Source organism: Ambystoma mexicanum, chromosome 4p, assembly GCF_040938575.1.
Source record: "Ambystoma mexicanum isolate Mex_15411 chromosome 4p, UKY_AmexF1_1, whole genome shotgun sequence".
Lineage (NCBI taxonomy): Eukaryota > Metazoa > Chordata > Amphibia > Caudata > Ambystomatidae > Ambystoma > Ambystoma mexicanum.
Genome location: NC_090927.1, coordinates 29,582,723 through 29,607,610, shown reverse-complemented (window position 1 = coordinate 29,607,610; position 24,888 = coordinate 29,582,723). Strand labels below are relative to the sequence as shown.

The window sequence follows — 24,888 nt, the reverse complement described above, 5'->3', positions numbered from 1 at the left end:
TGGTCCTGGCATGTTCCTGATATACTCCAGCTTGTGACTCAGTCTATCTGAACTCCAGCAGCCTTTCAGAGGTGGTCCTGGCATGTTCCTGATATACTCCAGCATGTGACTCAGTCTATCTGAACTCCACCAGCTATTCAGGGGGATCCTGAAATGTTTCTGAGAATACTCCAGCTTGTGACTCAGTCTATCTGAACTCCAGCAGCCTTTCAGAGGTGGTCCTGGCATGTTCCTGATATACTCCAGCATGTGACTCAGTCTATCTGAACTCCACCATATATTCTGGGGATCCTGAAATGTTACTGATAATACTCCAGGTTGTGACTCAGTCTATCTGAACTCCACCAGCTATTCAGGGGGATCCTGAAATGTTCCTGATAATACTCCAGCTTGTGACTCAGTCTATCTGAACTCCATCAGCTATTCAGTGGGATCCTGACATGTTCCAGATAATACTCCAGCTTGTGACTCAGTCTATCTGAACTCCACCAGCTATTCAAGGGGATCCTGAAATGTTCCAGATAATAGTTATATTTCTAGGCATGTGACAAGTGCCTTTCATTATATATTTTAGAAGTGTATCATGCATACTTTTAAACAAGGAAAATGTATATATTGACTTGACTTTTCATGGCAAAATATTTCACTTCAACCTGGTCACAATTCAGGTTTCCTTACATAATTAAAACACACCCTTAATAAGTCAAATTCATGTTTCTGACAGCGGAGTCCAAAGCATTCTTTCATAGGTAGAGGAAGGTCATTTTTGCTGGCGAGATTGCACTGAGGCGGAAGACTAATTAGAAAGGAATCCACTTAACAAAGCCTGCCATTCCCAATGAAAAGATGGTAATAGTAAGGGGACCCAATGAAAAGATGGTAATAGTAAGGGGACCCAATGAAAAGATGGTAATAGTAAGGGGACCCAATGAAAAGCTGGTAATAGTAAGGGGACCCAATGAAAAGCTGGTAATAGTAAGGGGACCCAATGAAAAGATGGTAATAGTAAGGGGACCCAATGAAAAGCTGGTAATAGTAAGGGGACCCAATGAAAAGATGGTAATAGTAAGGGGACCCAATGAAAAGCTGGTAATAGTAAGGGGACCCAATGAAAAGCTGGTAATAGTAAGGGGACCCAATGAAAAGCTGGTAATAGTAAGTGGACCCAATGAAAAGATGGTAATAGTAAGGGGACCCAATGAAAAGATGGTAATAGTAAGGGGACCCAATGAAAAGCTGGTAATAGTAAGGGGACCCAATGAAAAGATGGTAATAGTAAGGGGACCCAATGAAAAGATGGTCATAGTAAGGAGACCCAATGAAAAGATGGTAATAGTAAGGGGACCCAATGAAAAGCTGGTAATAGTAAGGGGACCCAATAAAAAGATGGTAATAGTAAGGGGACCCAATGAAAAGCTGGTAATAGTAAGGGGACCCAATGAAAAGATGGTAATAGTAAGAGGACCCAATGAAAAGATGGTAATAGTAAGGGGACCCAATGAAAAGATGGTAATAGTAAGGGGACCCAATGAAAAGCAGGTAATAGTAAGGGGACCCAATGAAAAGATGGTAATAGTAAGGGGACCCAATGAAAAGATGGTAATAGTAAGGGGACCCAATGAAAAGCTGGTAATAGTAAGGGGACCCAATGAAAAGCTGGTAATAGTAAGGGGACCCAATGAAAAGCTGGTAATAGTAAGAGGACCCAATGAAAAGATGGTAATAGTAAGGGGACCCAATGAAAAGCTGGTAATAGTAAGGGGACCCAATGAAAAGCTGGTAATAGTAAGGGGACCCAATGAAAAGATGGTAATAGTAAGGGGACCCAATGAAAAGCTGGTAATAGTAAGGGGACCCAATGAAAAGCTGGTAATAGTAAGGGGACCCAATGAAAAGCTGGTAATAGTAAGGGGACCCAATGAGAAGATGGTAATAGTAAGGGGACCCAATGAAAAGCTGGTAATAGTAAGGGGACCCAATGAAAAGATGGTAATAGTAAGGGGACCCAATGAAAAGCTGGTAATAGTAAGGGGACCCAATGAAAAGATGGTAGTAGTAAGGGGACCCAATGAAAAGCTGGTAATAGTAAGGGGACCCAATGAAAAGATGGTAATAGTAATGAAAAGATGGTAATAGTAAGGGGACCCAATGAAAATCTGGTAATAGTAAGGGGACCCAATGAAAAGCTGGTAATAGTAAGGGGACCCAATGAAAAGATGGTAATAGTAAGGGGACCCAATGAAAAGCTGGTAATAGTAAGGGGACCCAATGAAAAGATGGTAATAGTAAGAGGACCCAATGAAAAGATGGTAATAGTAAGGGGACCCAATGAAAAGCTGGTAATAGTAAGGGGACCCAATGAAAAGCTGGTAATAGTAAGGGGACCCAATGAAAAGATGGTAATAGTAAGGGGACCCAATGAAAAGCTGGTAATAGTAAGGGGACCCAATGAAAAGATGGTAATAGTAAGGGGACCCAATGAAAAGATGGTAATAGTAAGAGGACCCAATGAAAAGATGGTAATAGTAAGGGGACCCAATGAAAAGATGGTAATAGTAAGCGGAACAGGGAATGACGCTGTGGCCATTACCTCCAAAGTCCTATGCAAAGCCGCACCCGTGCTTGCTCCTGCCTGCCTGCTACCCTAAATCCTATGCCCCCTCGTACCAATCGAATGCATATCTGTAACCCCTACCGACGTACAGCACTCCCTTACTTCCCAAAGCTAGGTTGGCACTCAATAACTACTCAAAAGAAAATAATGAAATATATGAATAAAAGGTCCAGCCATTATGAAAAGCAGAACACATGTCAGAAGTGGCATGCAAGTGTTTCTAAGCACCAAGAAGAGTGTGGAGAGCGAGGAAACAAAGCCAAAGCACTGTGGTTATCTGCCAGTTATTTATAGCCAAAGCACTGTGGTTATCTGCCAGTTATTTATAGCCAAAGCACTGTGGTTATCTGCCAGTTATTTATAGCCAAAGCACTGTGGTTATCTGCCAGTTATTTATAGCCAAAGCACTGTGGTTATCTGCCAGTTATTTATAGCCAAAGCACTGTGGTTATCTGCCAGTTATTTATAGTCAAAGCACTGTGGTTATCTGCCAGTTATTTATAGCCAAAGCACTGTGGTTATCTGCCAGTTATTTATAGCCAAAGCACTGTGGTTATCTACCAGTTATTTATTTTAGCCTCTCCACACTTCATGTCGAATTTTGACCCGGGTGTGTGGAGTTTAGGTGACACCAATATACGCCAACATTGAAAAAGGCATATGTAAAAAAAGAAAGACATTTGAAATAGAGAGATTTTAAAGACGCAACTGAAGGCCAAGGCCATCAGTTGGCAGTCATCCCTTACTCAAGGTTCTCTAGTCGGATGCCTCCATCTTTCAGCTCTTGACAAAATATCTTCACGCCGTCATCTCCCAGTTCATTTGCTCGCAGGCCCAGCTTGACCAGGGACATGTTAGTCTTGAGAGCGCTGGCGAGGTGAGCACAGCAAGCGGCGGTGAGACCACAGCTTGCCACCCTGCAGAAAGGAGAGGAGAGAAGAGACAACATTAAGACTGACCTCCAAGGGATTCAGGAACTTGTGATGAGTGCATTGTGAGACCACAATGCACCATCTCAGGAACTCAGTCCTGAGAGGGACATTAAAGTGTCCTTTAACCAGACCCAAAAGTCAAGCTGAGGTCAGACTCACAGCAGCTTCCTGAAATTCCCCCATCAGCTCAGTTTGTGGTAGGAAGACAACACAGAAACAAACAAACATACGCATTGTGTTTACTATACAGGCAGCACTGTGAGGAAAACCCTGGCTTGGTGTTAAAAAGATGGCCCTGCAGTGACCCTGGGGCCCGAGGACCACCAGCTGCTCCCTGGCATGCTGTTTTAAATGCAATGAAATCTTTTAAATTCAAAACATCAATGTGTCGTCAAAATTGCATCCTGTTGACATAATATAGGTAAACATTAATGCGCGTCTAACATGCATTGGGGAAGTCCTGACAAGAGTTTCTCTTTAGTTTCAGGTGTAGACCGTAAAGGCTGTTTCGGGTCTTTTCCAAGCATTTCATGGCTGCCAAGATTAAGCTAACATTGGTCCCGTTCACTAGTCTGTTTACCATTCCTTTGCTGAAAGTAACTTTGCTTTTATAACAAAGCTTTCTAGGCATCTCGTCCTCCTGTCTCTGGGACGAGGACATTCAACCATTAGATGCTATAAAGATTCTACAACATGTTTCCTTTGACAATATATGCAGAATGGATTGGAGTCAGGATGTCATGTTCCAGTGTGTAAGACCTCTCCAGTCAGAGGACTATTTAGGCGAAACCTTAAGAACATGTTGCGATAGTAACTAGAGGGAAATCTAACAAGATATTCTGGAGCGCTGTCGGCGATCTTTTTTCATTTACTTGCTTTATAGTCAATTTGTATCTTGCTCTACCCTCCTGAGTGTGGATCCAGTCACATTCTTTCAGATTCTTTTTAACCATCTCTGGATTTAATATGAATGTTTCCGTTGTTACTCCAATCACGTTTAGCCAACCCAGACATCTTTCTTTCGATCTTTCGAGTATCCATTCTTTTCTTCCATTGTTCATGACTCTAATGATCTCAAATGGCAGTAAGTGATCTACCATTATGCATTTCCTGAACAAGGATATCGTTTTCCATAATACTTTGGTTTCCAGGGACTGCAGACCCATTTCACATCTAATGCAACTGATTAGGAGCCCCTTCGGTATCTTAAGACTTGTCTCCTAAAGAGGCCTTCTGAAATGGCCCAGGTTTGCCAAGTTAGATTTAGCAGGGTTTCACCTCTTTATGTTAATATCGGTATAATTCATCGTGCTAAATACCACTCTCTTTCGCAAATGCTGCGATTAAAGAGAATCCACAGGTACACAATGGATTCAACTTCAATGAGGGATTGACCTCCTAGCATCCATCTGAAAACTCTCTTCTTCTTACGCCAGTTTCCCTGAAGCGCAGCTAATTCTAGTATACAGGTTTTCGCCTTGTTTAAACTGAGGTTATTTGCAACAGTGTATTCCATACATTATTCCAATCTGAGTCTGGTCGATGATGACTAGATCGTCTGCGTAGAGAATCCATGCAATTTGTTGATTCAAAGTTCTTGGTGGAAAGGCTGAGATTGATTTCTGTGAATCTTGCCAGTCAGATAGATACAGATTAAATAGTATGGAAGCAAGAGGACATCCTTGCTTTAATCCCCGATGGGTACATACTTTCTCTGTGACTTTGCCATGTCTTCTTAATCTTATCTGAATTGTAGTATTAGAATAAAAGGCAATAATGGATTCTGAAAGGTCCTTTGGGAAATCCCAGTCATGTAGTTTCCTCCAAAGCTTTCTCTGTCGACACTATCAAACGCTTGTTCGAATTCGATGAAAGCTAGGAAGTATTTGGTCTTGGTTTTGATTACATTTAGTTTGGATATGTTTAGAAGGAAGAGGTTCAAGGTGGTGCCAACTCCTTTGATAAATCCAGTTTGCCAAGGATCTAATCGGCCACTTTGTGTTGCCCATGTGGTCAACTGATGGAGGAAAATGGTACCAGAACTTTTTCCCATGACGTCAAGAAGGGCAATTAGACAGTACTTCCTAAGGTCTTCCCTGTATCCCTTCTTCAAAATGGGTACAATGATGGCGTTCCTCCATGAACTGGGGATTTTCTTGGTTGGCCTGATCTTTCCAAATTAAAGGCTCATGAAATGTGACCAGGGTCCACGGGCCTCTTTCAACATACAGTTGGTAAGGCCGTCAGGACCAGGTGCTCGTGAGGGGTTTAGCTTAGTGATCAGTCTTTCTATGTCATCTCTGTTGCAGTCGAAGTTCCAATCTCAGCAGTTTTGTGGGTTCCCACTGGTTTTATCTTATTATGGGGGCAAACAGGCTGGTGAAATGAGAAACATGCTCTGAAACATTGTATATTTGCATAGACGCGTGAAATTTGTCGCTGTTGTTGAGATGTTCCCATAAGTTTCTGGTGTTTTTCTTTGAAATGGTTCTCATTATGGTCCCTGCACCTTTTGTGCTCTTTGAGCTTGTCAGGCTATGAGCCAATTTCTATAAGTTTGTTTCCTTTTCTTCAGGAGAGAGGTTTGTGGAGACAAATATGTAGTCTAGACATGCCTTGGATTCTCCTCTGGACCAGATACTCCTGCCAGGGAGGTCTCCCTTTATTTGTGCGTTAGGCATGTGAAGATGACAATCTCCCATTCCCTCCATCAAATAATGAGAGTGCTTTTCCAAATCAATCTTGTTTGCAACACGTCCCTGTTTGTTAATCAGTATCAAGTTCAGATCACCACAAAGGAAGACATATGGATCTTTATACGTGATAAATGAGTCTTCGATGAACTCCATGATGGTTTTAGCGAATGTGTCATAGTTGCACATGTCCACACTGCAATATACATTGCATATTATCAGGGCCTGGGATCCTGATCTACTGTGAACTTGCTTTTGAATTATTAAAACTTGAGTGAAGCGGTTCAAGACTATAGACTTTTTAACCATGAGCCCTATTCATTTTCTTATGAGTCTCAAGAGTCCTGAGAACGGTCTCCCTGTAACTCAATTTTTGACAGGATTTAAGTAGCATTCGTAGTCATCACAACACATTATGTCTGAGCCGGGTCTCTTGAAGGCATAGGATATCATATTTTCCCAGGCCTAAGGTTTGGTTGTTAAAGAGGTGGAAACATCCTCACAAGTTCAAGGATCCTATATAACGGGTGGGCTTGATGGACATTTCCTGGCTCTAATCCTTTGATTCCGGGGCCAGGGCTCTTGACAGCCAGCTCCAATCTGGTTAATCGGTTTTATGGTTTCTGTTTTCCACCACTCTTCGCGCTATTGGGCCTGAAGATTTTCAAGCAAAATGTACTTTTCCATCTCAGTTGTCCATTCCCCATCTTTTTTGGACTCTCGCCTGGTGGGTTCATACTGCAGAGTTTGTGCTCTTTTACGGGTGATTATGTATTGGTTTACACTGTCAGCAGTTTTTCTTGTCTTCTCAGAATAGTTCAGGATTTCAAAACCCAGTGGACGCAAGTCTCCAGCTGATTCCAGTAAGATGTCTTTAATTAAGGTTGAGTTTAAATGTAGAATTACCCAATCGGTTCTTCTTTCGTTCATAAACTGGACTATTCTGATGTCTTCCGACATAACATATCTGAGTTTGGGCCTGTGATGTAATAATTTTATAACATTCCTGCGTTTAATATTTGCTCGTCTTTAGATTGCAGGATTGTTTTTAAGGTCACTAAATTGCCCATCGCATTTTTAGGCTTCGAGTTATCCAGTGATTGTGTCGATCCATTTTGACAGGGCGTGTGCTTTCTTGTAGACTGCTCTCACTGCTTTTTGCTTTTCTCTTCCAGAGCTGTTCTCTTTTGTTCCAAGGTAAGGAGTGTGTGAGTGAGCAGTTTTATGTGTATCTGATCTCCTACGTTCCCCTTATTCTTTACTGGTTGAGGGACGTTCTTGCTGGTTGTGGTCGCTATGTTAAAACTAGAATCCACTGTTCTTATTTCCTCTATCATGAGTGTTTCTTCCTGTATGTCATGAGTTGTAATTTCATTAAGTAAGGCAGTGATTTCTTCATAGTTTTTACTCTCCTCAGATGAATTGATGGATGCACTGCTGAGGTTTATAGACTCTGGATCACAATAATCCTCAGAATCTTATTCTTGTGTGTTACTTGTATTCGGTGTGGTTCTTTTCTGTTCTTTGTCAACAATGGTCACAACCATTGTTCTCTTGTGTCTTTATTGAGTGGTTTCAAGTACAGGCACTGTCGAATGAATTCCTAGGTTTCTCAGAAAGGCTCTAGACCCGTTGGGCTTAGATTTCTGGGTTATTTGTTGATTCTTTGATTTTTTGGATTCAGGTTCAACAGGTTTGAATTGCGACTTGACAGGTTTATTTTGAGGTACTTGCGTGGGGGTCTTTACATTCTTTTCAAATATTGTAAAGTGGCCCTGGGTTCCCTCTCTGGGTGTCTCCTCTTTTGTCTGGATCGCCGTCAGTGTCAGCTCAGAGGCAGCCATTTCTCTATTGGCGGTCAGTTCTAGATTTATAGTACTTTGACTATGGGACCCCTCTACTCGAGTCTTGATGTTTGGGGTTTCATGCGGAGTAACGACGGCCGTTTGTGATAACTCGCCAGGAATTGTTCTTTCCTTCATCATTAATTTGATGTAACTTGAATTTTACAGGTGGTTTTCCGGGTGAGATTGCACAGAGGCTCACTGAAGAGTCGTCACATTTCTTTCTTATTGATCAGTTTTCCAAATGTTGCGTTGTTATCCTAGTCAATTGTTGTGAGCAGACTTGCTGTCTCATCCACTTAGAATTTTCCAAAAGTGTGCTCATCAGGGAGGCTTTCTCACCCTGTTCGCGTCTAGCCAGATCACGTAGCCTGTTTTACCACATTCAAGATGTTTCTGCCTCTTTATGTAGCCCATGATAGAGTTTGACCAGCAAACTAAGAAAATAAGCATTGTGTGCAACATTGCCAGTAATGTTGTTTGATCCTACAATGTGTTAGTTAATGATTCATGCAGCTTAGTGAAGGAAGACATGGAGGCGGACAATATTGCCATTAAACTGTTTTGAAGTTGTATAACCACGTCTGTGGATAAGTGAGTTGGCTGTCCAGGGAGTTCATGTCAGAATACAGAGTTGTCTTCCAGTGTGTGGTGCAGAGATGTCGCTTTCGCACTGAAAGGCGAGGATGAAGCTTCTTCTTTGTTGAGATCATGTGGTGAGATTTTATTATTTTCATCCAATAAACCATGTTTTTTATTTTGAGGATTTATTTGGATCACATGGGTTCCCAGTCAATTGGTCGAAAAAATTTGGTCGACAGGACAATTGGTCGACACCATTTGGTCGAATGCCAAATGGTCGGATTTTTTTTTTTTTTACACTTTTTTTTTTTTTTTTTTGGGGGGGTCCCCCCCCAACCCCCTTTTTTTCTATTTTTTTTTTTTCGACACACGAAAACCCACAAAACACATATATATATAAAAAAAAAAAAATTCGACCATTTGGCATTCGACCAAATGGTGTCGACCAAATGTCCTGTCGACCAGTTTGCTGTCGACCAATTGACTGGACACCGAGTCTCCAAGTTCATTACTGTGGGTTTTCTCTGGTCTGCATTTTTGGTACTGGTTAGTTTTTGGTGTCAAGCCAGGTGGCTTTTGATCTCTGCTATATCGCAAGTTAGTCGTTCTGCCAATGCGCAGAATGTGATGCTTCCATGTTCTCTAATTTGCATGTCTGTGATGAATACTGGCTGCGCGCATCATTTGGTTCGACTCTTGTTTCGGGATTTATCAGTGAACCTGAAATAGTTCTAACCATGTGCATTCAATAGTGTGATTTTCACTTGAGTCTAATTCTGTGGTCTGGGCGGTCGCGGGTTGAATTATTCTTGTGAGTTTATTTTCGCTATGTGATTCTACTCTAGGATTCGGAGCCAGTGACAGAGGTGCAGCTCCGATAGAAGCTGAGGAGGTAGGATAAAGATAAAGGTGTAGGTGAGAGTAAGGAGGTACAGTAGAAGAGAGGGAGAAAGGTGAAGGAGGAGAGCGAGAGTGACTACTGGCAGCAAGGGAGAAGGTCCTGTTTGTGGAGAGAATGAGGATCTGTTTTGGGAGAGAAGCACTTGTTTAGAGGAGAGTCAAAGGAACGGTTTGGAGAGGGAAGGAGATCCTCTTTGGAAGAAGAAGTATGTGTGTGGGGTGAGAAGGGCGTTTTTGGTCGGACTGGGTAGTGCTTGGGCTTGAAGGACAGCCACCTTCTAATGTTTAAAGCTCAGTTCCCACACAGGGTTCCACTGGATTTAACTGAATGTCTTTTTCCTTTTTCTGTTAAATGGGAGGAGTTGCAACATTGCTACAGGTGTAGATAACATGCTGATTGTACAATGTAGCAAGCAGAAAAGCGCTTATGTGATTAGTCATGCAATGGAATGGGCAAGCCAAGATGGATTTAAAACTTCTATTGGGTTTGTATTCTATCAATGCACGACATGGCCTTCGAGGTTCACCTCTACTAGTGATCGCGATTTTTGCTCTGCCTTCGGTGTGCAAAACTGCATAGAACATGTGTCCTAGAACAGGTTGAATTTAATTAAGGTGACTATGTAGGACTATGTAGTAGGACTATGTAGGACAGTATACTCTAACTAGTCTGGGGTGAAAGATGCTGGGTGAGCGGAAGTCTTGTTCTGTGTGAACTTTAAGATCCAGAATCCTTGATTATCAGGTGATCTGCCTTGTGCATAGAAGATGATATGTTCTCTAAGAATTAAGGCCAGAAGAGTAGCACTTTGCATCACTGTGACGACTCATCAGCGTTTATTTGGAAATTGAAAGAGAAGCTATCTCTAAGTGGACCTAGTTCTCTCTTGTGAACAATGAAAGCCGAGGAGATAGAGTTGACCTCTGGGGGACTCCACATGCAGTTAATATAAGGCTCATTAATGGGACTGAAAGGATGGATTAAGCCAACTAGAATGAGTACTGCTGATTCTATGATTGTGGGGAATTTGGTAAAGAGCTTGGAAAGGTGAACTCCTAGCAGCATGTTGCTTTGAATTGTACAATCAGGATCATTGCCTATAGAATGAAAACGCCCTTATCATAGTCTCAGTGTGTACAATCTAAAGCGATTGTGGTGTGACGCACACTAGGTCCCCATTCAGTGCCCTGCATATGTGCATAGCTCTCAAACCTCTGTGCTGCTGGGGCGGGTGAGAGCTAACTGAAGTGTTTGGGCGTGTACAGTGCTTGATGGGCGACACCGGCCACATGCATGTGATTTGAGAGGTATATATAATATTCTTTACTAAGAGCACCTGGATTGAGCCTCTGTGGTTCTCACTCAAGAGATGACCAAGAAAGCACATCAGAATCCCATTCCTAGAGTGCTCCTCATTCAGTAGCTGCAGGCTTTGTGTGGCAAAACTAGGACATAGAAAATAAAACATGGCAACTTACTTGAGCTTCTTTAGCCTAGAACTCGGATGCTTCAGCCCATCGCAGAGCAGGAGCATCCCAGCATCTCCCAGCGCATTGAAGGACAGGTCCAGCACTTGGAGAGAGCAGCAAGAGACCAGGGCACAGGCAAGACCCTCACAGCAAGCTGATGTGAGTCCACATGTCTGCACACTGTGGAAGAAAAGAAAACCCAAACCAATAATGTAACTGAGCATCGACCGAGATCCTCATGACAAGTTCTGCCAAACTGCCTGCCTTTATATTGTGATGGAAGAGGAGGGTCAGTCTGTTTAATGTGCCGAGGGCACAGGAAAGATCCTAACAGGAGGCCTTCTCTTCAAGGAGTCGTCCTATCCCTTATTATTCTCGAGTCGACATCCACTTTTCTGCCTCCTATGCCCTAGCATCGGCGAGGATAAGGAGTTCTGCATTCAAGTGCTTAAGTGTTGCTCTCTGCCCACAGCACAGCCGGCATGTGCCACTGCTCTACCCACTTTAACCGTATCCTGCAAACAGCAAGATCACAGCAGTGTAGCAGGACAGGACAAGATGTGATGCCAACAGCAAGATCACAGCCGTGAAGCAGGACAGGACAAGATGTGATGCCAATAGCAAGATCACAGCAGTCTAGCAGGACAGGACAAGGTGTGATGCCAACAGCAAGGTCACAGCCGTGTAGCAGGACAGGACAAGATGTGATGCCATCAGCAGGATCACAGCAGTCTAGCAGGACAGGACAAGATGTGATGCCAACAGCAGGATCACAGCAGTGTAGCAGGACAGGACAAGATGTGATGCCAATAGCAAGATCACAGCAGTCTAGCAGGACAGGACAAGGTGTGATGCCAACAGCAAGGTCACAGCCGTGTAGCAGGACAGGACAAGATGTGATAACAACAGCAAGATCACAGCCGTGTAGCAGGACAGGACAAGATGTGATGCCAATAGCAAGATCACAGCAGTCTAGCAGGACAGGACAAGGTGTGATGCCAACAGCAAGGTCACAGCCGTGTAGCAGGACAGGACAAGATGTGATAACAACAGCAAGATCACAGCCGTGAAGCAGGACAGGACAAGATGTGATGCCAATAGCAAGATCACAGCAGTCTAGCAGGACAGGACAAGGTGTGATGCCAACAGCAAGGTCACAGCCGTGTAGCAGGACAGGACAAGATGTGATGCCAATAGCAAGATCACAGCAGTCTAGCAGGACAGGACAAGGTGTGATGCCAACAGCAAGGTCACAGCCGTGTAGCAGGACAGGACAAGATGTGATAACAACAGCAAGATCACAGCCGTGAAGCAGGACAGGACAAGATGTGATGCCAATAGCAAGATCACAGCAGTCTAGCAGGACAGGACAAGGTGTGATGCCAACAGCAAGATCACAGCCGTGTAGCAGGACAGGACAAGATGTGATAACAACAGCAAGATCACAGCCGTGAAGCAGGACAGGACAAGATGTGATGCCAATAGCAAGATCACAGCAGTCTAGCAGGACAGGACAAGGTGTGATGCCAACAGCAAGGTCACAGCCGTGTAGCAGGACAGGACAAGATGTGATAACAACAGCAAGATCACAGCCGTGTAGCAGGACAGGACAAGATGTGATAACAACAGCAAGATCACAGCCGTGAAGCAGGACAGGACAAGATGTGATGCCAATAGCAAGATCACAGCAGTCTAGCAGGACAGGACAAGGTGTGATGCCAACAGCAAGGTCACAGCCGTGTAGCAGGACAGGACAAGATGTGATGCCAATAGCAAGATCACAGCAGTCTAGCAGGACAGGACAAGGTGTGATGCCAACAGCAAGGTCACAGCCGTGTAGCAGGACAGGACAAGATGTGATAACAACAGCAAGATCACAGCCGTGAAGCAGGACAGGACAAGATGTGATGCCAATAGCAAGATCACAGCAGTCTAGCAGGACAGGACAAGGTGTGATGCCAACAGCAAGATCACAGCCGTGTAGCAGGACAGGACAAGATGTGATGCCAATAGCAAGATCACAGCAGTCTAGCAGGACAGGACAAGGTGTGATGCCAACAGCAAGGTCACAGCCGTGTAGCAGGACAGGACAAGATGTGATAACAACAGCAAGATCACAGCCGTGTAGCAGGACAGGACAAGATGTGATGCCAATAGCAAGATCACAGCAGTCTAGCAGGACAGGACAAGGTGTGATGCCAACAGCAAGGTCACAGCCGTGTAGCAGGACAGGACAAGATGTGATAACAACAGCAAGATCACAGCCGTGAAGCAGGACAGGACAAGATGTGATGCCAATAGCAAGATCACAGCAGTCTAGCAGGACAGGACAAGGTGTGATGCCAACAGCAAGGTCACAGCCGTGTAGCAGGACAGGACAAGATGTGATGCCAATAGCAAGATCACAGCAGTCTAGCAGGACAGGACAAGGTGTGATGCCAACAGCAAGGTCACAGCCGTGTAGCAGGACAGGACAAGATGTGATAACAACAGCAAGATCACAGCCGTGAAGCAGGACAGGACAAGATGTGATGCCAATAGCAAGATCACAGCAGTCTAGCAGGACAGGACAAGGTGTGATGCCAACAGCAAGATCACAGCCGTGTAGCAGGACAGGACAAGATGTGATGCCAATAGCAAGATCACAGCAGTCTAGCAGGACAGGACAAGGTGTGATGCCAACAGCAAGGTCACAGCCGTGTAGCAGGACAGGACAAGATGTGATAACAACAGCAAGATCACAGCCGTGAAGCAGGACAGGACAAGATGTGATGCCAATAGCAAGATCACAGCAGTCTAGCAGGACAGGACAAGGTGTGATGCCAACAGCAAGGTCACAGCCGTGTAGCAGGACAGGACAAGATGTGATAACAACAGCAAGATCACAGCCGTGTAGCAGGACAGGACAAGATGTGATGCCAACAGCAAGATCGCAGCAGTGTAGCAGGACAGGACAAGGTGTGATGCCAACAGCAAGATCACGGCCATGTAGCAGGACAGGACAAGATGTGATAACAATAGCAAGATCACAGCCGTGTAGCAGGACAGGACAAGATGTGATGCCAACAGCAAGATCACAGCCGTGTGGCTATGAAACCTAGCGGCTTCCCGCCCCAGGGCACAGTTTAAGCCCGTAGGCTGAATGGCTCGGCAGCCTAGCGGCTCCCCACCACAGATCACAGTCTAAGCCCGTAAGCTGAATGGCTCTGCAGCCTAGCGGGTCCCCACCCCAGGGCACAGTCTAAGCCTGTGGGCTGAATGGCTCTGCAACCTAGCGGGTCCCACACCAGGGCCCAGTCTAAGCCCGTAGGCTGAATGGCTCTTCAACCTACGGCTCCCGCCCCAGGGCACAGTCTAAGCCCGTAGGCTGAATGGCTCTGCAACCTAGCTGCCTCCCGCCCCAGGGCACAGTCTAAGCAGATGGGTGGAATGGCTCTGCAACCTAGCAGCCCCCGCCCCAGGGCACAGTCTAAGCCCATAGGCTGAATGGCTCTGCAACCTAGCGGCTCCCCACCCCAGGGCACAGTCTAAGCCCATAGGCTAAATGGCTTTGCAACCTAGCTGCCTCCCGCCCCAGGGCACAGTCTAAGCACGTAGGCAGAATGGCTCTGGAACCTAGCTGCTCCCGCCCCAGGGCACAGTCTAAGCAGATGGGTGGAATGGCTCTGCAACCTAGCAGCCCCTGCCCCAGGGCACAGTCTAAGCCCATAGGCTGAATGGCTCTGCAACCTAGCGGCTCCCCACCCCAGGGCACAGTCAAAGCCCGTAGGCTGAATGGCTCTGCAACCTAGCGGCCCCCTGCCCCAGGGCCCAGTCTAAGCCCGTAGGCTGAATGGCTCTGCAACCTAGCTGCCCCCCACCCCAGGACACAGTCTAAGCACGTAGGCAGAATGGCTCTGCAACCTAGTGGCTCCTGCCCCAGGGAACAGTCTAAGCCCGTAGGCTGAATGGCTCTGCAACCTAGCGGCTCCCCGCCCCTGGGTACAGTCTAAGCCCGTAGGCTGAATGGCTCTGCAACCTAATGGCTCACGCCCCCGGACACAGTCAAGGCCTGTAGGCTGAATGGCTCTGCAATCTAGCGGCTCCCCGCCTCAGGGCAGAGTCTAAGCCTGTAGGTTGAATGGCTCTCCAACTTAGTGGCTCCCCGCACCATGGCACAGTCTAAGCCCAGAGGCAGAATGGCTCTGCAACCTAGCGGTCCCCCCGCCCCAGGGCACAGTCTAAGCATGTAGGCTGAATGGCTCTGCAATCTAGCGGCTCCCGCCCCAGGGGACCGTCAAAGCCTGTCGGCTGAATGGCTCTGCAACCTAGCGGCTCCCCGCCCCAGGGCCCAGTCTAAGCCCATAGGCTGAATGGCTCTGCAACCTAGCAGCCCCCCGCACCAGGGCACAGTCTAAGCACGTAGGTTGCATGGCTCTGCAACTTCACGGCTCCCTGCCCCAGGGCACAGTCTAAGCCTGTAGGCTAAATGGCTCTGCAACCTAGCGGCCCCCCACACCACGGCACAGTCTAAGACTCTTAGGCTGAATGGCTCTGCAACCTAGCGGCCCCCCGCACCAGGGCACAGTCTAAGAACGTAGGCTGCATGGCTCTGCAACCTAGCGGCCCCAGGTCACAGTCTAGGCCCATAGGCTGAATGGCTCTCCAACCTAGTGGCCCCAGGTCACAGTCTAGGCCCGTAGGCTGAATGATTCTCCAACCTAGCGCCCCTCCCCCCCCAGGGCACAGTCTAAGCCCGTAGGCTGAATGCCTCTGCAACCTAGCAGCCCCCTGCACCAGGTTACAGTCTAAGCCCGTAGGCTGAATGGCTCTGCAACCTAGCCGCCCTCTGCCCGAGGGCCCAGTCTAAGCCCGTAGGCTGAATGGCTCTGCAACCTAGTGTCCCCAGTTCACAGTCTAGGCCCATAGGCCGAATGGCTCTCCAACCTAGCGGCCCCAGGTCACAGTCTAGGCCTGTAGGCTGAATGGCTCTCCAACCTAGCAGCCCCCCGCCCCAGGGCACAGTCTAACCCGTAGGCTGAATGGCTCTGCAACAGAGTGGCTCCCTGCCCCAGGGCACAGTCTAAGCAGATAGGTGGAATGGCTCTGCAACCTAGCAGCCCCCGCCCCAGGGCACAGTCTAAGCCCGTAGGCTAAATGGCTCTGCAACCTTCTCTTGTCTGTACTCTTCAAGGCAGTCCCATTAATGTCCCTTGTCTTTCCTCGCACGTGGCGACGCCTGGCCTGCGTCCCCCAATTTAACTGTTCCCCTTGTATTCTTTTCCAAAAAGGTTCTTGTCGTTCTCTTCTGCTACACCGTTCTTGCTCTTTCTCCCACCTGGGGTTTTGGTTCCTTTCACCCCACCCTGGCGTTTCAAGACCCTCACCTCAGCTTGGGATTTTCTTTCTCTCATCTCGCCTTGGGGTCTGGCTTCTCTTGCCCCTCCTTGTGCTCTCTGATCTCTCACCCCTCCTTGGAGTCTCTAGACTCTCAACCTGCCTTGGGGCCTGGTTTCTCTCACCCCATCCTGGGCTCTCTTGTCTCTCTACCCCGCCTTGGGATTTGTCTTCTCTCAACCCTCCGTATGCTCTCTGGGGTCTCACCCACCTTGGGAGGTGGTTTCTCTCACCCCGCCTGGGGGTCTCTAGTCTCTCACCATGCCTTGGGTTCTGGTTTCTCTCACCCTGTCCAGGGCTCTCTGGTCTCTCAACACCACCTTGGCATTTGGCTTCTCTCTCCCCTCCTTGTGATCTCTGGTCTGTCACCCATGCCTGGGGTCTCACCCGCCTTGGGGTTTCTTCAGAGTTCGCCAATGCGGCACTACCTCTTCTATTCTTTTCTGGTGTTGCGTGTCAGTCAGAGATTGCCCAGTGTTCCTGCAGGGCCTCAGTGATGGCGTCTCAGTATGCCTGTAGTCCACCTATCAAACGGCAGCTGCTCCATGCAACTCCTCTGGTCCGAGCACTTTTGTCTCCTGCTGCACCAGGGATGTAGCATTCTGTGGTTAGGCCGCGGTTCCCTTCGTCCACACCGGGCATATGCTCTTCTTGTTCCTACCACACCGCAGAAAGAGGTCCCGTGCTTTTATAGCTCTGTGGGTTTCTCTTCCTCTCTCTCTTCTCCAATGCTGGTTGGCTCTTTATCTCTCCATCTGTAAAGAGGTGGCCAGTGCCAACGTTCGATCATTCCAGGCAAATTCTGGCGGGATGGTTACATAGGGTAGAGGTCTAGCAGGATGATTGCGTAGGGTAGAGGTCTAGAGGGATGGTTGCATAGGTAGAGTTCTGGTGGGATGGTTGCGTAGGGTAGAAGTCGGGCGGGATGGCTGCATAGGGTAGAAGTCTAGCGGGATGGTTGCATAGGGTAGAGGCCTAGCAGATGGTTGCATAGGGTAGAGGTCTGGCAGGATGGTTGCATAGGGTAGAAGTCTGGCAGGATGGTTTCGTAGGGTAGGGGTCTGGCGGGATGGTTGCATAGGGTAGAGGTCTGGCAGGATGGTTGTACAGGGTAGAGGTCTAGCAGGATGATTGCGTAGGGTAGAGGTCTAGAGGGATGGTTGCATAGGTAGAGTTCTGGTGGGATGGTTGCATAGGGTAGAGGTCGGGCATGATGGTTGCATAGGGTAGAGGTCTAGCAGAATGGTTGCATAGGGTAGAGGTCAGGCGGGATGGTTGCATAGGGTAGAGGTCTGGTGGGATGGTTGCATAGGGTAGAGGTCTAGCGGGATGGTTGCATAGGGTAGAGGCCTAGCAGATGGTTGCATAGGGTAGAGGTCTGGCAGGATGGTTGCATAGGGTAGAAGTCTGGCAGAATGGTTTCGTAGGGTAGGGGTCAGGTGGGATGGTTGCATAGGGTAGAGGTCTGGCAGGGTGGTGCATAGGGTAGAGGTCTAGCGGGATGGTTGCATAGGGTAGAGGCCTAGTAGATGGTTGCATATGGTAGAGGTCTGGCAGGATGGTTGCATAGGGTAGAAGTTTGGCAAGATGGTTTCGTAGGGTAGGGATCTGGCGGGATGGTTGCATAGGGTAGAGGTCTGGCAGGATGGTTGTACAGGGTAGAGGTCTGGTGGGATGGTTTCATAGGGTAGGAGTCTGGCGGGATGGTTGCATAGGGTAGAGGTCTGGTGGGATGGTTCCATAAGGTAGAGGTCTGGCAGGATGGTTGCATAGGGCAGAGGTCTGTAAGGATGGTTGCATAGGGTAAAGGTCTGGCGGGATGGTTGCATAGGGTAGAGGTCTGGCAGGATGGTTGCATAGGGCAGAAGTCAGGTGGGATGGTTGCATAGGGTAGAGGTCTGGTAAGATGGTTGCAAAGGGTAGAGGTCTGGCGGGATGGTTGCATAGGCGAGAGGTCTGGCAGGATGGTTGCATAGGGTAGAGGTCTGGCGGGATGGTTGCATAGGGTAGAGGTCTGGTGGGATGGGTGCATAGGGTAAAGGTCTAGTGGGATGGTTGCATAGGGTAGAGGTCTGGAGTTATGGTTGCATGGGGTAGATGTGTGGCAGGATGGTTTCATAGGGTAGAGGTCTGGTGGGATGGTTGCATAGTATAGAGATCTAGCGGGATGGTTGCATAGGGTAGAGGTCTGGCGGGATGGTTTCATAGGGTAGGGGTGTGGTGGGATAGTTGCATAGGGTAGAGGTCTGGTGAGATGGTTGCATAGGGTAGCGGTCTGGCGGGATGGTTTCATAGGGCAGGGGTCTAGCGGGATGGTTTCATAGGGTGGGGGTCTAGCGGGATGGTTGCATAGGATATAGTTCTAGCGGAATGGTTGTAAAGGGTAGAGGTCCAGTGGATGGCCGCATAGTATAGAGGTCTAGCGGGATGGTTGCATAGGGTAGAGGTCTGGCGGGATGGTTTCATAGGGTAGGGGTGTGGCAGGATTGTTGCATAGGATAGAGGTCTGGTGAGATGGTTGCTTAGGGTAGCGGTCTGGCGGGATGGTTCCATAGGGTAGGGGTCTGGTTGGATGGGTGCATGGGGCAGATGTGTGGCAGGATGGTTGCATAGGGTAGAGTTCTGGTGCGATGGTTGCATAGTATAGAGGTCTAGCGGGATGGTTGCATAGGGTAGGGGTGTGGCGGGATGGTTGCATCGGGTAGAGGTCTGGTGAGATGGTTGCATAGGGTAGTGGTCTGGTGGGATGGTTTCATAGGGTAGGGGTCGAGAGGGATGGTTGCATAGGATGGTTTCATAGGGTTGTGGGATGGTGGTATAGGGTAGAGGTCTGGTGGGATGGTTTCATAGGGTAGAGGTTTGGCGGGATGGTTGCACAGGGCAGAGGTCTGGCGGGATGGTTTCATAGGGTAGAGGTCTGGTGGGATGGTTTCGTAGGGTAGGGGTCTGGCGGGATGGATTCATAGGGTAGAGGTCTGGCAGGATAGTTGCATAGGGTGGAGGTCTGGTGGGATGCTTGCATAGGGTAAAGGTCTAGTAGGATGGTTGTATAGGATGGTTTCATATGGTAGAGGTCTGGTAGGATGGTTGCATAGGGTAGAGGTCTAGAGGGATGGTTGCATAGGATGGTTTCATAGGGTTGTGGGATGGTGGTATAGGGTAGAGGTCTGGTGGGATGGTTTCATAGGGTAGAGGTTTGGCGGGATGGTTGCACAGGGCAGAGGTCTGGCGGGATGGTTTCATAGGGTAGAGGTCTGGTGGGATGGTTTCGTAGGGTAGGGGTCTGGCGGGATGGATTCATAGGGTAGAGGTCTGGCAGGATAGTTGCATAGGGTGGAGGTCTGGTGGGATGCTTGCATAGGGTAAAGGTCTAGTAGGATGGTTGTATAGGATGGTTTCATAGGGTTGAGGTCTTGCTGGATGGTTGCATAGGGTAGAGGTGTGGTGGGATGGCCGCATAGTATAGAGGTCTAGCGGGATGATTGCATAGGGTAGAGGTCTGGTGGGATGGTTTCATAGGGTAGGGGTGTGGCGGGATGGTCGCATAGGGTAAACGCCTGGTCAGATGGTTTCATAGGTTAGTGGTCTGGCGGGATGGTTTCATAGGGTAGGGTTCTGGTGGGATGGTTGCATGCGGTAGAGGTCTGGTGGGATGGTTGCATAGGGTAAATGTCTAGTGGGATGGTTTCATAGGGTTCCGGTCTAGCAGGATGGTTGCATAGTGTAGAGGTCTGGTGGGATGGTTGCATGGGGTAGATGTGTGACAGGATGGTTGCATAGAGTAGAGGCCTGGTGGGATGGTCGCATAATATAGCTGTCTAGCGGGATGGATTCATAGGGTAGGGGTGTTGCGGGATGGTTGCATAGGTAGAGTTCTGGTGGGATGGTTGCGTAGGGTAGAGGTCGGGCGGGATGGTTGCATAGGGTAGAGGTCTAGCGGAATGGTTGTATAGGGTAGAGGTCAGGTGGGATGGTTTCATAGGGTAGGGGTGTGGCAGGATGGTTGCATAGGGTAGAGGCCTGGTCAGATGGTTGCATAGGGTAGCGGGCTGGCGGGATGGTTTCATAGCGTAGGGTTCTGGTAGGATGGTTGCATGCGGTAGAGTTCTGGTGGGATGGTTGCATAGGGTAAAGGTCTCGTGGGATGGTTTCATAGGATGGTTTCATAGGGTTCAGGTCTAGCAGGATGGTTGCATAGTGTAGAGGTCTGGTGGGATGGTTGCATGGGGTAGATGTGTGACAGTATGGTTGCATAGAGTAAAGGTCTGTGGGATGGTCGCATAATATAGCTGTCTAGCGGGATAGTTGCGTAGGGTAGAGGTCTGGTGAGATGGTTGCATAGGGTAAAGGTCTAGTGGGATGGTTGCATAGGATGGTTTCATAGGGTTGAGGTCTAGTGGGGTGGTTGTATAGGGTATAGGTCTGGTGGGATGGTTTCATAGGGTAGGAGTCTGGTGGGATGGTTGCATAGGGTAGGGGTCTGGTGGGATGGTTGCATAAGGTAGAGGTCTGGCGGGATGGTTGCATAGGGCAGAGGTCTGTAAGGATGGTTGCATAGTGCAGAGGTCTGGTGGGATGGTTGCATATGGTAGAGGTCTGGTGGGATAGTTGCATAGGGCAGAGGTCTGGCAGGATGGTTGCATAGGGTAGAGGTCTGGCAGGATGGTTTTGTAGGGTAGGGGTCTGGTGGGATGGTTGCATAGGGTAGAGGTCTGGCAGGATGGTTGCATAGGGTAGAGGTCTGGTGAGATGGTTGCATAGTGTAAATGTCTGGTGAGATGGTTGCATAGGATAGTTTCACAGGGTTGAGGTCTAGCGGGATGGTTGCATAGGGTAGAGGTCTGGTGGGATGGTTTCTTAGGGTAGAGGTCTGGCGGGATGGTTGTATAGGGTAGAGGTCTGGCAGGATGGTTGCATGGGGTAGAGGTCTGGTGGGATGGTTGCATAGGGTAAAGGTCTAGTGGGATGTTGCATAGGATGATAGGATGATTTCATATGGTTGAGGTCTAGCAGGATGGTTGCGTAGGGTTGAGGTCTCGCTGGATGGTTGCATAGGGTAGAGTCTGGTGGGATGGTTGCATGGGGTAGATGTGTGGCAGGATGGTTGGATAGGGTGGAGTTCTGGTGGGATGGTCGCATAGTTTAGAGGTCTAGGGGGATGGTTGCATAGGGTAGAGGTCTGGTGGGATGGATTCATAGGGTAGGGGTCTGGCGGGATGGATTCATAGGGTAGGAGTCTGGCAGGATGGATTCATAGGGTAGGGGTCTGGTGGGATGCTTTCATAGGGTAGGAGTCTGGCGGGATGGATTCATAGGGTAGGGGTCTGGCGGGATGGATTCATAGGGTAGGAGTCTGGCGGGATGGATTCATAGGGTAGAGGTCTGGCAGGATGGATTCATAGGGTAGGGGTCTGGTGGGATGGTTTCATAGGGTAGGGGTCTGGCGGGATGGTTTCATAGGGTATAGGTCTGGTGGGATGGTTGCATGGGGTAGATGTGTGGCTGGATGGGTAATTAGGGTAGAGGTCTGGTGGGATTGTCGAATAGTATAGAGGTCTAGCGGGATGGTTGCATAGGGCAGAGGTCTGGTGGGATGGATTCATAGGGTAGAGTTCTGGCAGGATGGTTGCATAGGGTAGAGTCTGGTGGCATGGTTGCATAGGGTAAAGATCTAGTGGGAGGGTTGCATAGGATGGTTTCATAGGGTTGAGGTCTAGCGGGATGGTTGCATAGGTTAGAGGTCTGGTGGGATGGTTTCGTAGGGTAGGGATCTGGTGAGATGGTTGCATAGGGTAGAGGTCTGGTGGGATGGTGGCATAGGATGGCTTCATAGGGTTGAGGTCTAGCGGGATGGTTGCATAGGGTAGAGGGCTGGTGGGATGGTCTCATAGTATAGAGGTCTAGTGGGATGGTTGCACAGGGTAGAGGTCTGGCTGGATGGTTTCATAGGGTAGGTTTGTGGCGGGATGGATGCATAGGGTAGAGTTCTGGTGAGATGGTTGCATAGGGTAGGGGTCTAGCAGGATGGTTTCATAGGGTAGAGGTCTGGTGGGATGGTTTCATAGGGTAGGGGTCTGGCGGGATGGTTTCATAGGGTAGAGGTCTGGTGGGATGGTTTCGTAGGGTAGTGGACTGGCGGGATGGATTCATAGGGTAGAGGTCTGGCAGGATGGTTGCATAGGGCAGAGGTCTGTAAGGATGGTTGCATAGTGCAGAGGTCGGGTGGGATGGTTGCATATGGTAGAGGTCTGGTGGGATAGTTGCATAGGGCAGAGGTCTGGCAGGATGGTTGCATAGGGTAGAGGTCTGGCAGGATGGTTTCGTAGGGTAGGGGTCTGGTGGGATGGTTGCATAGGGTAGAGGTCTGGCAGGATGGTTGCATAGGGTAGAGGTCTGCTGAGATGGTTGCATAGTGTAATAGTCTGGTGAGATGGTTGCATAGGATAGTTTCACAGGGTTGAGGTCTAGCGGGATGGTTGCATAGGGTAGAGGTCTGGTGGGATGGTTTCTTAGGGTAGAGGTCTGGCGGGATGGTTGTATAGGGTAGAGGTCTGGCAGGATGGTTGCATGGGGTAGAGGTCTGGTGGGATGGTTGCATAGGATAAAGGTCTAGTGGGATGTTGCATAGGATAAAGGTCTAGTGGGATGTTGCATAGGATGATAGGATGATTTCATATGGTTGAGGTCTAGCAGGATGGTTGCGTAGGGTTGAGGTCTCGCTGGATGGTTGCAAAGGGTAGAGGTCTGGTGGGATGGTTGCATGGGGTAGATGTGTGGCAGGATGGTTGGATAGGGTGGAGTTCTGGTGGGATGGTCGCATAGTTTAGAGGTCTAGCGGGATGGTTGCATAGGGTAGAGGTCTGGTGGGATGGATTCATAGGGTAGGGGTCTGGCGGGATGGATTCATAGGGTAGGAGTCTGGCAGGATGGATTCATAGGGTAGGGGTCTGGTGGGATGCTTTCATAGGGTAGGAGTCTGGCGGGATGGATTCATAGGGTAGGAGTCTGGCAGGATGGATTCATAGGGTAGGGGTCTGGTGGGATGGTTGCATGGGGTAGATGTGTGGCAGGATGGTTGGATAGCGTGGAGTTCTGGTGGGATGGTCGCATAGTTTAGAGGTCTAGCGGGATGGTTGCATAGGGTAGAGGTCTGGTGGGATGGATTCATAGGGTAGGGGTCTGGCGGGATGGATTCATAGGGTAGGAGTCTGGCAGGATGGATTCATAGGGTAGGGGTCTGGTGGGATGCTTTCATAGGGTAGGAGTCTGGCGGGATGGATTCATAGGGTAGGAGTCTGGCAGGATGGATTCATAGGGTAGGGGTCTGGTGGGATGGTTGCATAGGGTAGGGGTCTGGCGGGATGGTTGCATGGGGTAGATGTGTGGCAGGATGGGTAATTAGGGTAGAGGTCTGGTGGGATGGTCGAATAGTATAGAGGTCTGGTGGGATGGATTCATAGGGTAGAGTTCTGGCAGGATGGTTGCATAGGGTAGAGTCTGGTGGGATGGTTGCATAGGGTAAAGATCTAGTGGGAGGGTTGCATAGGATGGTTTCATAGGGTTGAGGTCTAGCGGGATGGTTGCATAGGTTAGAGGTCTGGTGTGATGGTTTCGTAGGGTAGGGATCTGGTGGGATGGTTGCATAGGGTAGAGGTCTGGTGGGATGGTTGCATAGGATGGCTTCATAGGGTTGAGGTCTAGCGGGATGGTTGCATAGGGTAGAGGGCTGGTGGGATGGTCTCATAGTATAGAGGTCTAGTGGGATGGTTGCACAGGGTAGAGGTCTGGCTGGATGGTTTCATAGGGTAGGTTTGTGGCGGGATGGATGCATAGGGTAGAGTTCTGGTGAGATGGTTGCATAGGGTAGCGGTCTGGCAGGATGGTTTCATAGGGTAGAGGTCTGGTGGGATGGTTTCATAGGGTAGGGGTCTGGCGGGATGGTTTCATAGGGTAGAGGTCTGGTGGGATGGTTTCGTAGGGTAGTGGACTGGCGGGATGGATTCATAGGGTAGAGGTCTGGCAGGATGGTTGCATAGGGTAGAGGTCTGGTGGGATGGTTGCATAGGGTAGAGTTCTGGCAGGATGGTTGCATAGGGTAGAGATCTGCCGGGATGGTTTCATAGGGTAGAGGTCTGGTGGGATGGTTGCATAGGGTAGAGGTCTGGCGGGATGGATGCATAGGGCAGTGGTCTGGCAGGAAGGTTGCATAGGGTAGAGGTCTGGCAGGATGGTTGCATAGGGTAGAGGTCTGGTGGGATGGTTGCATAGGGTAAAGGTCTAGGTGGATGGTTGCATAGGATGGTTTCATAGGGTTGAGGTCTAGCGGGATGGTTGCATAGGGTAGAGGTCTGGTGTGATGGTTGCATGGGGTAGATGTGTGGCAGAATGGTTGCATAGGGTAAAGGTCTTGTGGGATGGTCACATAGTATAGAGGTCTAGCGGGATGGTTGCATAGGGTAGAGGTCTGGTGGGATGGT

The 24,888-nt window shown here is 48.7% G+C and overlaps 1 protein-coding gene across 1 annotated transcript in view; it reads right to left on the bottom strand.

Annotated features, from left to right (window-relative positions):
- LOC138452928 (NACHT, LRR and PYD domains-containing protein 12-like) overlaps positions 1 to 24,888 on the bottom strand; it is a 716,497-nt gene that overhangs the window by 131,455 nt on the left and 560,154 nt on the right. The window contains exons 9-10 of the mRNA XM_069605289.1: positions 11,045 to 11,215; positions 3,361 to 3,531 (exon numbers count right to left, since the gene is read on the bottom strand). Coding sequence (XP_069461390.1) covers positions 3,361 to 3,531; positions 11,045 to 11,215 — 342 coding nt within the window. The remainder of the gene's footprint in view (positions 1 to 3,360; positions 3,532 to 11,044; positions 11,216 to 24,888) is intronic.